The sequence below is a fragment of the Mixophyes fleayi genome, chromosome 3 (assembly GCF_038048845.1).
Source record: "Mixophyes fleayi isolate aMixFle1 chromosome 3, aMixFle1.hap1, whole genome shotgun sequence".
Taxonomy (NCBI): domain Eukaryota; kingdom Metazoa; phylum Chordata; class Amphibia; order Anura; family Limnodynastidae; genus Mixophyes; species Mixophyes fleayi.
The window spans coordinates 23,286,634-23,305,509 of record NC_134404.1 but is presented as its reverse complement, the minus strand read 5'-3'; the positions used below and the strand labels follow the sequence as shown (position 1 = coordinate 23,305,509).

At 41.8% G+C, this 18,876-nt stretch overlaps 1 protein-coding gene across 2 annotated transcripts in view; it reads left to right on the top strand.

The window, feature by feature from the left end:
* EFHC1 (EF-hand domain containing 1) overlaps positions 1 to 18,876 on the top strand; it is a 45,331-nt gene that overhangs the window by 13,855 nt on the left and 12,600 nt on the right. For both annotated transcript variants that reach the window (XM_075200482.1, XM_075200481.1), the window contains exons 2-5: positions 9,061 to 9,282; positions 10,466 to 10,753; positions 11,860 to 12,009; positions 15,642 to 15,834. In XM_075200482.1, the coding sequence (XP_075056583.1) occupies positions 9,061 to 9,282; positions 10,466 to 10,753; positions 11,860 to 12,009; positions 15,642 to 15,834 (853 nt within the window). The remainder of the gene's footprint in view (positions 1 to 9,060; positions 9,283 to 10,465; positions 10,754 to 11,859; positions 12,010 to 15,641; positions 15,835 to 18,876) is intronic.

Below are 18,876 nucleotides of genomic sequence, written 5' to 3'. Positions count from 1 at the left end.
TGGGTATAGTACCCTATCTATACTAAGAGTGTACCTGGGTATAGTACCTTACCTATACTAGGAGTGTACCTGGGTATAGTACCCTACCTATACTAACATAAGAGTGTACCTGGGTATAGTACCCTACCTGTACTAAGAGTGTACCTGGGTATAGTACCATACCTATACTAAGAGTGTACCTGGTTATAGTACCATACCTATACTAAGAGTGTACCTGGGTATAGTACCCTACCTATACTAAAAGTGTACCTGGGTATAGTACCTTACCTATACTAAGAGTGTACCTGGGTATAGTACCCTACCTATACTAAGAGTGTACCTGGGTATATAGTACCCTACCTATACTAAGTGTGTACCTGGGTATAGTACCCTACCTATACTAAGTGTGTACCTGGGTATAGTACCCTACCTATACTAAGAGTGTACCTGGGTATAGTACCATATTTATACTAAGAGTGTACCTGGGTATAGTACCTTACCTATACTAAGAGTGTATCTGGGTATAGTACCCTACCTATGCTAAGAGTGTACCTGGGTATAGTACCCTACCTATGCTAAGAGTGTACCTGGGTATAGTACCCTACCTATGCTAAGAGTGTACCTGGGTATAGTACCCTCCTATACTAAGAGTGTACCTGGGTATAGTACCCTACCTATACTAAGAGTGTACCTGGGTATAGTACCCTACCTATACTAAGAGTGTACCTGGGTATAGTACCCTACCTATACTAAGAGTGTACCTGGTTATAGTACCCTACCTATACTAAGAGTGTACCTGGGTATAGTACCATACCTATACTAAGAGTGTACCTGGGTATAGTACCTTACCTATACTAAGAGTGTACCTGGGTATAGTACCCTACCTATACTAAGAGTGTACCTGGGTATATAGTACCCTACCTATACTAAGTGTGTACCTGGGTATAGTACCCTACCTATACTAAGAGTGTACCTGGGTATAGTACCATATTTATACTAAGAGTGTACCTGGGTATAGTACCCTACCTATACTAAGAGTGTACCTGGGTATAGTACCCTACCTATACTAAGAGTGTACCTGGGTATAGTACCCTACCTATACTAAGAGTGTACCTGGGTATAGTACCCTACCTATACTAAGAGTGTACCTGGGTATAGTACCCTACCTATACTAAGAGTGTACCTGTTTATAGTACCCTACCTATACTAAGAGTGTACCTGGGTATAGTACCATACCTATACTAAGAGTGTACCTGGGTATAGTACCCTACCTATACTAAGAGTGTACCTGGCTATAGTACCCTACCTATGCTAAGAGTGTACCTGGGTATAGTACCCTACCTATGCTAAGAGTGTACCTGGGTATAGTACCCTACCTATACTAAGAGTGTACCTGGGTATAGTACCCTACCTATACTAAGAATGTACCTGGGTATAGTACCCTACCTATACTAAGAGTGTACCTGGGTATAGTACCCTACCTATACTAAGAGTGTACCTGGGTATAGTACCCTACCTATACTAAAAGTGTACCTGGGTATAGTACCTTACCTATACTAAGAGTGTACCTGGGTATAGTACCCTACCTATACTAAGAGTGTACCTGGGTATATAGTACCCTACCTATACTAAGTGTGTACCTGGGTATAGTACCCTACCTATACTAAGTGTGTACCTGGGTATAGTACCCTACCTATACTAAGAGTGTACCTGGGTATAGTACCATATTTATACTAAGAGTGTACCTGGGTATAGTACCTTACCTATACTAAGAGTGTATCTGGGTATAGTACCCTACCTATGCTAAGAGTGTACCTGGGTATAGTACCCTACCTATGCTAAGAGTGTACCTGGGTATAGTACCCTACCTATGCTAAAAGTGTACCTGGGTATAGTACCCTCCTATACTAAGAGTGTACCTGGGTATAGTACCCTACCTATACTAAGAGTGTACCTGGGTATAGTACCCTACCTATACTAAGAGTGTACCTGGGTATAGTACCCTACCTATACTAAGAGTGTACCTGGTTATAGTACCCTACCTATACTAAGAGTGTACCTGGGTATAGTACCATACCTATACTAAGAGTGTACCTGGGTATAGTACCTTACCTATACTAAGAGTGTACCTGGGTATAGTACCCTACCTATACTAAGAGTGTACCTGGGTATATAGTACCCTACCTATACTAAGTGTGTACCTGGGTATAGTACCCTACCTATACTAAGAGTGTACCTGGGTATAGTACCATATTTATACTAAGAGTGTACCTGGGTATAGTACCCTACCTATACTAAGAGTGTACCTGGGTATAGTACCCTACCTATACTAAGAGTGTACCTGGTTATAGTACCCTACCTATACTAAGAGTGTACCTGGGTATAGTACCTTACCTATACTAGGAGTGTACCTGGGTATAGTACCCTACCTATACTAACATAAGAGTGTACCTGGGTATAGTACCCTACCTGTACTAAGAGTGTACCTGGGTATAGTACCATACCTATACTAAGAGTGTACCTGGGTATAGTACCATACCTATACTAAGAGTGTACCTGGGTATAGTACCCTACCTATACTAAAAGTGTACCTGGGTATAGTACCTTACCTATACTAAGAGTGTACCTGGGTATAGTACCCTACCTATACTAAGAGTGTACCTGGGTATATAGTACCCTACCTATACTAAGTGTGTACCTGGGTATAGTACCCTACCTATACTAAGTGTGTACCTGGGTATAGTACCCTACCTATACTAAGAGTGTACCTGGGTATAGTACCATATTTATACTAAGAGTGTACCTGGATATAGTACCTTACCTATACTAAGAGTGTATCTGGGTATAGTACCCTACCTATGCTAAAAGTGTACCTGGGTATAGTACCCTACCTATGCTAAGAGTGTACCTGGGTATAGTACCCTACCTATACTAAGAATGTACCTGGGTATAGTACCCTACCTATACTAAGAGTGTACCTGGGTATAGTACCATACCTATACTAAGAGTGTACCTGGGTATAGTACCCTACCTATACTAAAAGTGTACCTGGGTATAGTACCTTACCTATACTAAGAGTGTACCTGGGTATAGTACCCTACCTATACTAAGAGTGTACCTGGGTATATAGTACCCTACCTATACTAAGTGTGTACCTGGGTATAGTACCCTACCTATACTAAGTGTGTACCTGGGTATAGTACCCTACCTATACTAAGTGTGTACCTGGGTATAGTACCCTACCTATACTAAGAGTGTACCTGGGTATAGTACCATATTTATACTAAGAGTGTACCTGGGTATAGTACCTTACCTATACTAAGAGTGTATCTGGGTATAGTACCCTACCTATGCTAAGAGTGTACCTGGGTATAGTACCCTACCTATGCTAAGAGTGTACCTGGGTATAGTACCCTACCTATGCTAAAAGTGTACCTGGGTATAGTACCCTCCTATACTAAGAGTGTACCTGGGTATAGTACCCTACCTATACTAAGAGTGTACCTGGGTATAGTACCCTACCTATACTAAGAGTGTACCTGGGTATAGTACCCTACCTATACTAAGAGTGTACCTGGTTATAGTACCCTACCTATACTAAGAGTGTACCTGGGTATAGTACCATACCTATACTAAGAGTGTACCTGGGTATAGTACCTTACCTATACTAAGAGTGTACCTGGGTATAGTACCCTACCTATACTAAGAGTGTACCTGGGTATATAGTACCCTACCTATACTAAGTGTGTACCTGGGTATAGTACCCTACCTATACTAAGAGTGTACCTGGGTATAGTACCATATTTATACTAAGAGTGTACCTGGGTATAGTACCCTACCTATACTAAGAGTGTACCTGGGTATAGTACCCTACCTATACTAAGAGTGTACCTGGGTATAGTACCCTACCTATACTAAGAGTGTACCTGGTTATAGTACCCTACCTATACTAAGAGTGTACCTGGGTATAGTACCATACCTATACTAAGAGTGTACCTGGGTATAGTACCTTACCTATACTAAGAGTGTACCTGGGTATAGTACCCTACCTATACTAAGAGTGTACCTGGGTATATAGTACCCTACCTATACTAAGTGTGTACCTGGGTATAGTACCCTACCTATACTAAGAGTGTACCTGGGTATAGTACCATATTTATACTAAGAGTGTACCTGGGTATAGTACCCTACCTATACTAAGAGTGTACCTGGCTATAGTACCCTACCTATGCTAAGAGTGTACCTGGGTATAGTACCCTACCTATGCTAAGAGTGTACCTGGGTATAGTACCCTACCTATGCTAAGAGTGTACCTGGGTATAGTACCCTACCTATACTAAGAATGTACCTGGGTATAGTACCCTACCTATACTAAGAGTGTACCTGGGTATAGTACCCTACCTATACTAAGAGTGTACCTGGGTATAGTACCCTACCTATACTAAGAGTGTACCTGGTTATAGTACCCTACCTATACTAAGAGTGTACCTGGGTATAGTACAATAACTATACTAAGAGTGTACCTGGGTATAGTACCTTACCTATACTAAGAGTGTACCTGGGTATAGTACCCTACCTATACTAAGAGTGTACCTGGGTATAGTACCCTACCTATACTAAGAGTGTACCTGGGTATAGTACCCTACCTATACTAAGAGTGTACCTGGGTATAGTACAATACCTATACTAAGAGTGTACCTGGGTATAGTACCCTACCTTTACTAAGAGTGTACCTGGGTATAGTACCTTACCTATACTAAGAGTGTACCTGGGTATAGTACCCTATCTATACTAAGAGTGTACCTGGGTATAGTACCCTATCTATACTAAGAGTGTACCTGGGTATAGTACCTTACCTATACTAGGAGTGTACCTGGGTATAGTACCCTATCTATACTAAGAGTGTACCTGGGTATAGTACCTTACCTATACTAGGAGTGTACCTGGGTATAGTACCTTACCTATACTAAGAGTGTACCTGGGTATAGTACCCTATCTATACTACGAGTGTACCTGGGTATAGTACCTTACCTATACTAGGAGTGTACCTGGGTATAGTACCCTACCTATACTAACATAAGAGTGTACCTGGGTATAGTACCCTACCTGTACTAAGAGTGTACCTGGGTATAGTACCATACCTATACTAAGAGTGTACCTGGGTATAGTACCATACCTATACTAAGAGTGTACCTGGGTATAGTACCCTACCTATACTAAAAGTGTACCTGGGTATAGTACCTTACCTATACTAAGAGTGTACCTGGGTATAGTACCCTACCTATACTAAGAGTGTACCTGGGTATATAGTACCCTACCTATACTAAGTGTGTACCTGGGTATAGTACCCTACCTATACTAAGTGTGTACCTGGGTATAGTACCCTACCTATACTAAGAGTGTACCTGGGTATAGTACCATATTTATACTAAGAGTGTACCTGGATATAGTACCTTACCTATACTAAGAGTGTATCTGGGTATAGTACCCTACCTATGCTAAAAGTGTACCTGGGTATAGTACCCTACCTATGCTAAGAGTGTACCTGGGTATAGTACCCTCCTATACTAAGAGTGTACCTGGGTATAGTACCCTACCTATACTAAGAGTGTACCTGGGTATAGTACCCTACCTATACTAAGAGTGTACCTAGGTATAGTACCCTACCTATACTAAGAGTGTACCTGGTTATAGTACCCTACCTATACTAAGAGTGTACCTGGGTATAGTACCATACCTATACTAAGAGTGTACCTGGGTATAGTACCTTACCTATACTAAGAGTGTACCTGGGTATAGTACCTTACCTATACTAAGAGTGTACCTGGGTATAGTACCCTACCTATACTAAGAGTGTACCTGGGTATATAGTACCCTACCTATACTAAGTGTGTACCTGGGTATAGTACCCTACCTATGCTAAGAGTGTACCTGGGTATAGTACCCTACCTATGCTAAGAGTGTACCTGGGTATAGTATCCTACCTATACTAAGAGTGTACCTGGGTATAGTACCCTACCTATGCTAAGAGTGTACCTGGGTATAGTACCATATTTATACTAAGAGTGTACCTGGGTATAGTACCCTACCTATGCTAAGAGTGTACCTGGCTATAGTACCCTACCTATGCTAAGAGTGTACCTGGGTATAGTACCCTACCTATGCTAAGAGTGTACCTGGGTATAGAACCCTACCTATACTAATAGTGTACCTGGGTATAGTACCCTACCTATACTAAGAATGTACCTGGGTATAGTACCCTACCTATACTAAGAGTGTACCTGGGTATAGTACCCTACCTATACTAAGAGTGTACCTGGGTATAGTACCCTACCTATACTAAGAGTGTACCTGGGTATAGTACCCTACCTATACTAAGAGTGTACCTGGTTATAGTACCCTACCTATACTAAGAGTGTACCTGGGTATAGTACAATAACTATACTAAGAGTGTACCTGGGTATAGTACCTTACCTATACTAAGGGTGTACCTGGGTATAGTACCCTACCTATGCTAAGAGTGTACCTGGGTATAGTACCATATTTATACTAAGAGTGTACCTGGGTATAGTACCCTACCTATACTAAGAGTGTATCTGGGTATAGTACCCTACCTATGCTAAGATTGTTCCTGGGTATAGTACCCTACCTATACTAAGAGTGTACCTGGGTATAGAACCTTAACCAATACTAAGAGTGTACCTGGGTATAGTACCCTACCTTTGTTAAGAGTGTACCTGGGTATAGTACCCTACCTATACTAAGAGTGTACCTGGGTATAGTACCCTACCTATACTAAGAGTGTACCTGGGTATAGTACCTTACCTATACTAAGAGTGTACCTGGGTATAGTACCTTACCTATACTAAGAGTGTACTTGGGTATAGTACCATACCTATACTAAGAGTGTACCTGGGTATAGTACCATATTTATACTAAGAGTGTACCTGGGTATAGTATCCTACCTATACTAAGAGTGTATCTGGGTATAGTACCATACCTATACTAAGAGTGTACCTGGGTATAGTACCTTACCTATACTAAGAGTGTACCTGGGTGTAGTACCCTATCTATACTAAGAGTGTACCTGGGTATAGTACCTTACCTATACTAAGAGTGTACCTGGGTATAGTACCTTACTTATACTAAGAGTGTACCTGGGTATAGTACCCTACCTATACTAACATAAGAGTGTACCTGGGTATAGTACCCTACCTATACTAAGAGTTTACCAGGATATAGTACAATACCCAGTCTTAGGGGTAAATGTATTAACCTCCGGATTCTTGAACTCCCGCGAGTTCGGCGTCTTCAGCGCTTAAATTTAAAGCGGCGCTGCCTTGTAAAGGGAAACCTAATTTAAGCGCTGAAGACGCCGAACTCGCGGGAGTTCAAGAATCTGGAGGTTAATACATTTACCCCTTAGAGTGTATCAGGATATAGTACCATACCCAGACTTAGAGTGTACCAGGATATAGTACCATACACAGACTTAAAGTGTACCAGGATATAGTACCATACACAGAGTAAGAGTGTACCAGGATATAGTACCATACACAGAGTAAGAGTGTACCAGGATATAGTACCATACACAGAGTAAGAGTGTACCAGGATATAGTACCATACCCAGACTTAGTGGGTACCAGGATATAGTACCATACCCAGACTTAGAGTGTACCAGGATATAGTACCATACCCAGACTTAGAGTGTACCAGGATATAGTACCATACACAGAGTAAGAGTGTACCAGGATATAGTACCATACACAGAGTAAGAGTGTACCAGGATATAGTACCATACACAGAGTAAGAGTGTACCAGGATATAGTACCATACCCAGACTTAGAGTGTACCAGGATATAGTACCATACACAGAGTAAGAGTGTACCAGGATATAGTACCATACACAGAGTAAGAGTGTACCAGGATATAGTACCATACCCAGACTTAGAGGGTACCAGGATATAGTACCATACACAGAGTAAGAGTGTACCAGGATATAGTACCATACACAGAGTAAGAGTGTACCAGGATATAGTACCATACACAGAGTAAGAGTGTACCAGGATATAGTACCATACACAAAGTAAGAGTGTACCAGGATATAGTACCATACACAGAGTAAGAGTGTACCAGGATATAGTACCATACCCAGACTTAGAGTGTACCAGGATATAGTACCATACCCAGACTTAGAGTGTACCAGGATATAGTACCATACACAGAGTAAGAGTGTACCAGGATATAGTACCATACACAGAGTAAGAGTGTACCAGGATATAGTACCATACACAGAGTAAGAGTGTACCAGGATATAGTACCATACCCAGACTTAGAGTGTACCAGGATATAGTACCATACACAGAGTAAGAGTGTACCAGGATATAGTACCATACACAGAGTAAGAGTGTACCAGGATATAGTACCATACACAGAGTAAGAGTGTACCAGGATATAGTACCATACACAGAGTAAGAGTGTACCAGGATATAGTACCATACACAGAGTAAGAGTGTACCAGGATATAGTACCATACACAGAGTAAGAGTGTACCAGGATATAGTACCATACACAGAGTAAGAGTGTACCAGGATATAGTACCATACACAGAGTAAGAGTGTACCAGGATATAGTACCATACACAGACTTAGAGTGTACCAGGATATAGTACCATACACAGAGTAAGAGTGTACCAGGATATAGTACCATACCCAGACTTAGAGGGTACCAGGATATAGTACCATACACAGAGTAAGAGTGTACCAGGATATAGTACCATACACAGAGTAAGAGTGTACCAGGATATAGTACCATACACAGAGTAAGAGTGTACCAGGATATAGTACCATACCCAGACTTAGAGGGTACCAGGATATAGTACCATACACACTTTGGTAACACAGAGAGTGTTACCAGCCCAGTCAGTGATATTTTGATAGTATATAAGTTTTTTTATTTACATATTATCAGCATTTTTGCTCTTCTGTGTTGCTGTGTGCTTTATTCTGTATATACCCAGGCTGTAAATATGTGTCATATTGATCTATTGTCATTGGATATATTGCTTTCTTGTGTCACCAGAAATCTGCCTACCACCGCTCTCAGACACTGACCTACAGAAATGGGTTTAGTCGCCCTGTGCTCCCCACTGTAGGGATCGGGGGAGACCCAATCACGGTGAACCAGTTGTCACAGGCGGAACTGGACGAGCTAGCCAACAAAAGGCCAACTCTGATCTACGGACAGGTGAAGCAAGTACCCCCATCTACCTTCATCCCCAGTCATGTGGCTTTTGACAAAAAGGTAATTCAGTATTCTGCGTTTATTCTGAATAATAATAATAATGATATAATAATAATCTTTATCCTAGCAGCAGAACCTCAAGATCTAAGTTTTGTATATGTTAGAAATCCAAGTTCGCTGCTAATACTGGGCTTGTTTACATGCCGGGAGACATTTGACCCACAGTTAGATTTCCTACTAATGCAGCACAATTAAGAAGGCCTCTAAAAAAAATTAGGGTATACATTTACTAAACTGCAGGTTTGAAATAGTGAAGATGTTGCCTATAGCAACCAATCAGATTCTAGCTGTCATTTTGTAGAATGTACTAAATAAATGATAACTTAAATCCGATTGGTTGCTATAGGCAACATCTCCACTTTTTCCAAACCCGCAGTTCAGTAAATATACCCCATGGCAGTCTCCTCCAATACATGATACAAATATGTATTTGTTAAGAAAACCCCCAAACCATAAAATAAAAAAAAAGAATTTGAATCTCAGACTTATAGCCTTTGAGGTTATCTGTATGGGGGGTTTTGACATGTATTTGAATTTAGAGAGACAAGGTAGGTGCTCTTTAAGTTATAATTAAAGGACATGTTCAATACATTTAGTAATGATCCGGAATATTACTATCTAGTACCTGATCTGGAGGAACGCCAAATCCCAAATAAGTATATTATTATTTAACTAATGAGCTCCACATAAAACTGAATATTCTATTTTGGGTAGAATTGTCTTTAATAATACATTTTAAGAGTTCTTATCTTACCTCTCTGAATTCAAAATAGCGTTAGAAACCTTCAAGCAGCATAATCAGTTACATCGCTAAGATACGTTTTGTGTCTTGTGTTGGAGTCTAGAGAAAACCTAATACATTCTACTGTCTCATGAATATTCAATTTTCTTTTTTTTTTAAATAGATATTTGAAACTGAGGAGCCTCCTTGGGGGGGGGGGGTCGTGGTCTTTTATAGTATAGTACAGGCCTAGCCAACCTGTGGCGCTCCAGCTGGCAAGGCATGCTGGGACTTGTAGTTTCACAACGCCTGGAGAGCCGCAGGTTGGCCAGTCCTGGTATAGTATGTAAGTGATTTTTGTGAATATTCTCTGGAATATCATATAGTGTTCATGACATCTGATATTGATGACTGTCTTTGTTTTTCTACTTGACTCCAATTTATTTACTGCTTTTCCTGTAGGTATTAAAATTTAACGCTTACTTCAAAGAGCTTGTTCCCATCTCCCAAGACGAAGACTACAGGGTGCGTAAAGTGTGTCTGTATTACTACCTGGAAGATGACAGCTTATCGGTGGTGGAGCCCCCGGTGGAGAACTCTGGAATACCTCAGGGCACGTTTCTCAAACGTCAGAGACATCCTAAGAATGACAACGGGGATCCTTACCACTGGAAAGACCTGAATGTGGGCATCAACATCACCTTTTACGGCAGGACGTTCCGAACTGTCGGCTGTGACCCATTCACACAGGTATTGCTCACAAATGGGGTAACGGCGCTTTGCTAAGGTATACTGGAGGTCATAAGTGATAGGTGGAGCGCAAAGTCCTCTGTCGCTAGTGCTAAGTACCTAGACTTCCCCCAAAGTGCATAGTTTTACAGAGTAAGATGGCAGTGTTGGCTTAGGATCAGAAGTTAGCATAGACTGATGGGAGGAGTTGGGTAGAATGAGAGTACGGAGAAGGTGCTTCAGTGCACCCGGTCTATAATGTGCAAGAATATTGACATAATGTAAAGGGGTAACGAGGGAACATTTTTGGTCTGTGGTTGCAGAGATGGGATCCTGTCCTATACTTGTAATGGGATACATTGTACGTCTTCCCGTTGCAACTTGATGGGACACGTCTACAAGGTTGTATTGTGATGTGACGTTTGCGCCTTTTTGTTATTTTTTTTCTGCCTCTCCCAGCGCACCTCAGCGCACCTCTAGTCTTGTGGAGCCGTCTGCCGAGATACGTAGGACAGGCGTTGGTGCACACTGTCGACAAACTCCACACAGATAAGGCCATGGTCGGGAATCAAACTCATGACCCCAGTGCTGTAAGGCAGAAGTGCTAACCACTGAGCCACCGTGCTGCCCCCAATTGGCTGTATATATAGGCACACAATAGAAATAAGTAAGGGCTCTTTTGTATCTTGAGGCACTGGCGATGAAGCCGTTCCCATCAAGGTACGTCTGGATTATGTCCCTAGAGCTTTTTCCCCAAGAGTGGAGCCTTGGTCATCCCAACTGTCATACTAGGCAGGAGTCCATCCGGTCATTGTATGTACTGGAGCGATATCTATTGGCAGAGAGCCAGTCACAAGACTCGGGATACTTACACTGGAACAAATAAGCTCAATGGGTTTCTGTTTCAGGGAGTTCAATCTTCTCACTTTTGGTGAAAACTTGTGTATTCTAAGGGATAACATTCCCCCAGCCGTAAGTTATTGCAGATATCAGACGCGTTGGAGATCCGTGATCTTTATAATATTTATAATAGCTCCTCTCTGAAACTGTAAAACTTTCGTTGTAGAAATACCTTTGTGCTTACGCTATAAATTCAGATTAAGAGGCCGCTGTTTGTGTTCCGACAGGATTTCCTGGAGAGTGAGGGCATTGAATTAAACCCACCGGAGGAGATCCCTCCAGATTACTACACCAGATCCCGCAAACAGCCGGATTACACCTCCGTCACCAAATCCGACTTTGACAAACTCCAGCAATTCCTGACCATGGACCGCAAGGTATCGTGAACTATAAATACGTATGCTGTGTTCTGTGTATAGGACGGTCATCTCTTGTGTGCTCATCTGTTTCTGTATCAACTCATTCAGCTTAATCATTGGACATTTCAAATAAATAATGCTAATAGTAAGGCAGATATATGTAGATTTAGGTTATGTCCAGACTGGCCTTTTATTTAACTTTATTTTTTATTTATCTTTTTACAAACGCCATAAGCATTTTTTCCCTTACACCTTGTCCAGGAGTGTGGAAACTGTGACAATCCTCATTTCCATCATCATCATCATCAACATTTATTTATATAGCGCCACTGATTCCGCAGCGCTGTACAGAGAACTCACTCACATCAGTCCCTGCCCCATTGGGGCTTACAGTCTAAATTCCCTAATATATACACACACATTTCCATGTCTATATCTGCGGCGTTCTAAATATCTGTCGCGACGTTTCCTTGTAATTATACTAGATATGAAAAATGTGTAATAAGCAAGGGTAAAAACCTAGTACTCATATGTCTCTGCTCAAAATTCAAATGTACTTTCTCTGTAAGGCTGGGTACACATTACAGGGTTTTCAGCTGATTATTGGGCCAATCACACGATAAACGACCATTCGGCCCGATATCGCATTAGTGTGTACACTGCAACGATGAACGATTATCTTTCTAAAGCACATCGTACCGTTTGATTTGATTCTTAAACTGAACTAAAAATCTCGTTCAACGATGGAACAATGTCGTTCCAATCCTGCAGTGTGTATGTACTCAGGACCGGCAGTGTCCATAGATCTCTATGGAGTGTACAGAGTCACAATTTTTTCAGGCGATGGTTATGACAGATGAAGAGCACAGATCTGAAGGTGAATCATATAACACATGTACAGTGGGTACACAGGAATCGGCAGCTGATCGGGACTTTTTTTTTAAAATCAATTATTGGTAAAATCGTTATGGATAACACATCGGGAGAATATGTCTGTAGTGTGTGCCCATCGTTACTCTTAAACAGACGCTGCATTGAAAGGATTTTTTCTCTCCAAATGATACAGTACTATTTAGTTATAATCGCTATATAATATCATACTATATATTAATATACTATAATATAATAGAATTGATGTACCCAATTCAGCCGGCCAACAAAACATACTGCAGTCTCTAAACAAAGTTACAATAGTATTTGGTATGACAGCGCGAATTGGAACATTTGATTGTACAAAAAAACAATATACAGAAACCATTTGCGTAGATGGAAAATTACATTTATTAAAATAATTCAAAAGTACCAATTAGTATTGCTTCACTATATAAACTTTAAAACAACAGACTTGTTTTAATGCACTTGACACACAGTTCACAATGCTGCAGAGATGTTTAGGCATATTAGGAGAGAAAAAACGATGATTAATTTGGGGGTAAATAAAGAGTCTTATGGAACTATGAAAGACACTCCGGGGTTATTTCAGCAAATATATCAAAGCGAAATAAGGCTAAAAATTCTAGGATGTATATTTACAAAAACCGCAGGTTTTAAAAAGTGGAGATGTTGCCTATAACATCCAATCAGATTCTAGCTGTCATTTTGTAGGATGTACTAAATAAATGATAACTAGAATCTGATTGGTTGCTATAGGCAACATCTCCACTTTTTCAAACCCGCAGTTTAGTAAATCTACCTCTAGGTTGGAAACTAACAATCTGAATATAGGTAAAGAGACCTGACGCGTTTCTCTGTCACGTTTAAGAGTTTCATCAGAAGGAAAGATCAAGTGCTTGAGTCCGGCCTCTCTCCTGTTGCCCAGTCTCTGCCTACTCTACTATCTTCTACTTACCCCACAGGATCCAACGCAGCCTCAGAAGGAGGTTTTACAATTCTAAATATAGATGGAGACACAATGACGTCATCGTGTAGCCTTCTGTGATATTTCAGTGCGGCTTTTCCGAATTGTGAAGACAGCATTTAGTATGAACGCTGCATACGTTGCCCCCATGCTAGGGGTACTGTTGCCCCTGGGCTAGGGGTACTGTGAGGCCCCCATTTTTCAAGCGACTTATGCCTAATCCGATATTATTGGGGGCTCCCTAGTAATATTGGATTGGGCATAAGTAGTTTGAGCTGTGTTCCTTTTAATATACTAAATCAGTATTCTCAAAATGCACACTTTGCCAGCCAGCCCCCAAACCCCCCCCTGCAAATATCTCCCCCAAAAGTGCACACTGTAACAGCCAGCCCCCAACCCCCCCCCCCTTGCTAATATCTCCCTCAAAAGTACACACTTTGCCAGCCAGCCCCCAAACCCCGCCCTGCAATAATCTACCCCAAAAGCACAATATGCGTGCCAGCCAGCCCCTCCCCTTGTAATTCTCTGCACCAAAAATACAATAAGAAAATGGTAGTGGGAAGGGGCCGCACCTCCTTATATGTGAGGATGCAGCCACAAAATAGAACCCGTGGTATACGTAGGGAAATCCCCACCCTCCCAAATAAAGATGGGTAACAAGATGAGGTTCAGGGCGCAAAAGTACAAAAGTATGGGCCTAAAGCTGGATATACTGAATAAGCAAAGAAATGTCCAAATGTAAAAAGGGCAAACTTTCGGTAGTATCGTGCTACTTACTTTTCATTTTATGGGTTTTGGCCCCAACTCATGTGTGTTTGGACTCTTTTTTTTGTTTTTCATTTTTTCTTTTTTTTTATCTATTTTATATCATTTTTTCATAGACTGTTTAGTCGTTTTTCATACCCCTGATCAGTTTGCCCTTTTTACATTTGGACATTTCTTTGCTTATTCAGTATACTGTTTACTGTATTGCCCAGTGCAATTATCTCATACCGTGCTCTGCATTGTGCACATTTTATTGTTTATATGTCTTTGTTCTGGCCAGAACATGTTTATTTGCATTTATGTACACATAATAGAATAAATTCCAGCTTTAGGCACATACTTTTGAGCCCTGTACCTCATCTTGTTACCCAAAAATACAATGTACAGTTGTCTGAGCCAACCAGCCCCCAAGAGCGAGCTTACCTCGGTCTTCATCACTGGTCTTCTCTTCTGTCAGCTCACACCCTGTCCCTGCTGCCTGTAGTGTCCGTTCCGCGGCGTGCACCTATCTCCTTCCTGAGGAGATCTCGTGAGAGTGATCTCACTCTCACGAGATCTCCTTAGTAAGGAGATAGGTGCACGCCGCGGACGGACCATTGCCTGCAGCCTGTCAATGGAGGTGAGTGACGTGACGTCACCATCATTCAGGACTCTGAGTCGCCGACCGCGGTACAGGCTGTAGCGTGGCCGGCGGCTCGCTACAGCTCAACATAAAAAAAAAATACTTTCAAGAAAGGGCCCTACGGATGCCCGAGGCCCCTGGGCTGTAGCCCAGTTAGACCTCGGGTTAATCCGGCCCTGCCCCCATGGCTTGGAGCCAATCATCTTACCAGTGTGCGGGGGACAACCAAATTGCTCAGTGATGGGGATGCTTGGTGCTGCCCGCTATGTGACTTGGGAACTCCAGGCCATACAGGGTCACGGAGGTCTCAAATTTGTGAATTATTAGGCTGCATTCTTATGAGTATTCGCTCAGTCACAAACTGCCTTTGCAGGTTACATTCCTAAATTATCTTTGCCTCTATAGGTCCTACGTTTTTTCTCTCTGTGGGACGACTCGGAGAGCATGTTCGGAGAGACCCTTCCAGTCATCGTACACTATTACCTCATGGACGACACGGTGGAGGTCCGGGAGGTACACGAAAGAAACGACGGGAGAGACCCCTTCCCCGTGGTAATGAAACGGCAGCGCGTACCCAAATCTGTGAAAGATCTGAAAGGTGAGAAGGTGCTTTTGAGGGAAAGAAATGTATTCACCTCCTGAGGACTTGTGGGTGGAGATTGAAGCGTAACGGAACTTCTGGAATCACATACGTGTTGCCATTGATCCTAACTAAGACTATGAGTGAACCAAGTTCTAAACTTAAAATAATAAGATATATCAGTACTGCCGCTGCTCTCCTATCGCTGGCGATGGCCGGGGGAGTTACCACCAGAATAATGCTTTATTAATAAATAATGTATATAGTTTGTTTGTTTTTTTTCTTTCTCTATTTTAACTTTTTTTTTTTCGTTTTCCTCAAGCGAAGATTTTCTATTGTTGCAGTAAGTCATGATCGAAAATCTTCATTAGTGATGGGTCTTGATAAATAGACGCCCAAGTCGGTGATTACACCAAGATTGGAGGGTAGCGGAGTATTCACCCTCTTGAAATTCTTGATTGGAGACGAGAGGGAGAAACCAAGAGTAACAGGGGGGAACGATTAGATTTGAACCATGTCATTATATTGACATGGATATTAGAGGATTGTACGTCAGTGTATCGGGGAGGAAGAGTAGGGGAATTATTGGGTTTGTCTGGAGCGAGAGCTTGTTCCAAGAAAATAATATGCGGTTATTTGTATTATTCCTCCAGTCCATAGCGTAGCTGTAATTTGCTTCCGAACTATATTCATTGATGTTGGGGAGATTATCTCCTCCGAGTGCTAGCGGTTGTTGTAGGTGAAATAATGACGCTCTTTGTACTTTTTTGAAAAGTCTGGATAAGGGTTTTAATATGTTCTTTTGTGAATATAATTGGCAGCACTGGTACGGGATAAAGGAGATGTGTGATCTGCTGTAAATGACAGAGGGAGATCTTTAAAGTAGTGGAACGTCACAATGATTTCTCTGATGAGAGATATTGCTAGTATATAATTGTGTGCTGGCTGGGGATGTTAATGCTGTGATATTATAGTGAATTTGCAGTCTGTTTGAAAGGGAATGTGTTCTTCCAGTCTTTTTATAGCAACTGGGTTAAGTGGTAGCGTTTCTGTTTAACATGTAGCAAGTGCAAATCCTGAAATGTATTTAGTTTGATCAAAATAATTGGGGGGCTCCTGTGGGCTGTGTATTTATATAAGAAGTGTAGAGATGCCATGGAGAGGCTGTTTGACATTTTTAATAGTAAATGTGAAAGTCACATTGCTCTAAAACACAAATTACAATTACAAATTAAGGAAAAGCAACATCTGGGGGCCAATATTGCCCCATTAAATCCTCAAATGAACCCAGGTAGCCTAATAATATCTGCATATAGCTCATACTTGCCAACTCTCCCGGAAAGTCCGGGAGACTCCCGAAATTCGAGTCAGTCTCCCGGGCTCCCGGTGGAGATGGCATTTCTCCCGCATCCCGGATTTCACAGAGAATCGCGTCATTTGACGCGATTCTCTGTGACTCACGCCATTTTGGAGGGCGGGAGGGGGCGGGACGAGGCCAATCGCGTCATTTTGGCCCCGCCCCCCACGACGCAAATTACGTTTTCACGGGGGGGGCGGGGCCAAAATGACGCGATTGGCCTCTTCCCGCCCCCTCCCGCCCTCCAGTCTCGCCCCCTCTCCCGGAAACAAGTTTCCGGGAGTTGGCAACTATAATATAGCTCCATAATACCCACATATAGACTCTTATACCCTATATACCTATCATGTCATCTACGACCATATGGGCTCTTATAGCCATCCGCTAATTCCATAGTGCCCCCATATAGCCTCACATACCCTACATAGCCTAATTAGGTGCAAAAATAGCTCCATAATGCCAATATATTTTCTCATAATGCCACTGATTACCCAGATATGCCACCATTTTGTCCATGTACTAACATCTAGGGGTAAATGTATTAAGCTGAAAGTTTTCCTACGGGTTTGAAAAGTTGAGATGTTGCCTATAGCAACCAATCAGATTCTAGCTGTCATTTTGTAGAATGTACTAAATAAATGATAGCTAAAATCTGATTGGTTTTTCAAACCCACCGGAAAACTCTCAGCTTGATACATTCACCTCTTGCTGTTTTCTCCTTTTAAACATCAAATGAAAATCATCATTTTTGCGGTAGTCAAAATGGAAATGTGATTTAAGTATTGTGAATAGGCATCCGCTATCAATCAGCCAATCAGAAGCAGCTAAATAGTGTGTGTTATCATGATCCTTACGTATCATTGCACCATCCCTACAGCACTTGCAAAAGACACAGTTACTGATATGTATCTACATCTGCGCCAAGGTCTACTCGAATCGCAGTTATGTGAGCACACTACAGGATTTTCAGCTGGTTATCGGGCCAATCACATGATAAACAACTGCTTGGGCCAATATCACATTAGTGTGTACGCTCCACAAATGAACAATTATCGTTCCAAAGCACATTGTAAAGTTACATTGGATTTTTAAATCAATGTCGTTCCAGTCCTGCAGTGTGTACGCACTCAGGACCAGCAGTGTCCATAGATTTGTATATAGTGTGCAGTGACCATCTTTTCATCCGATGGTTATGACAGATGAAGAGCACAGATCTGATGGTAAATCATGTAAAACGTGTATAGTGTGTACACAGGAATCGGCTGCTGATCTGTAGTGTGTACCCAGCCTTACTGTATTTGCCCGCTCATTCGTTGCCCTGTTCTGGGCAGCACGGTGGTTAAGTGGTTAGCACTTCTGTCTCACAGCACTGGGGTCATGAGTTCAATTCCCGACCATGGCCTTATCTGTGTGGAGTCTGTATGTTCTTCCCGTGTTTGCGTATTTTTCCTCCGGGTGCTCCGGTTTCCTCCCACACTCCAAAAACATACTAGTAGGTTAATTGGCTGCTAACAAATTGACCCTAGTCTCTCTCTCTCTCTCTCTCTGTGTATATTAGGGAATTTAGACTGTGAGCCCCAATGGGGCAGGGACTGATGTGAGTGAGTTCTCTGTACAGCGCTGTGGAATCAGTGGCGCTATATAAATAAATGGTGATGATGATGTTCTGTCTCTCCCATTATAAGGAGTTCTACGTGTAAGAT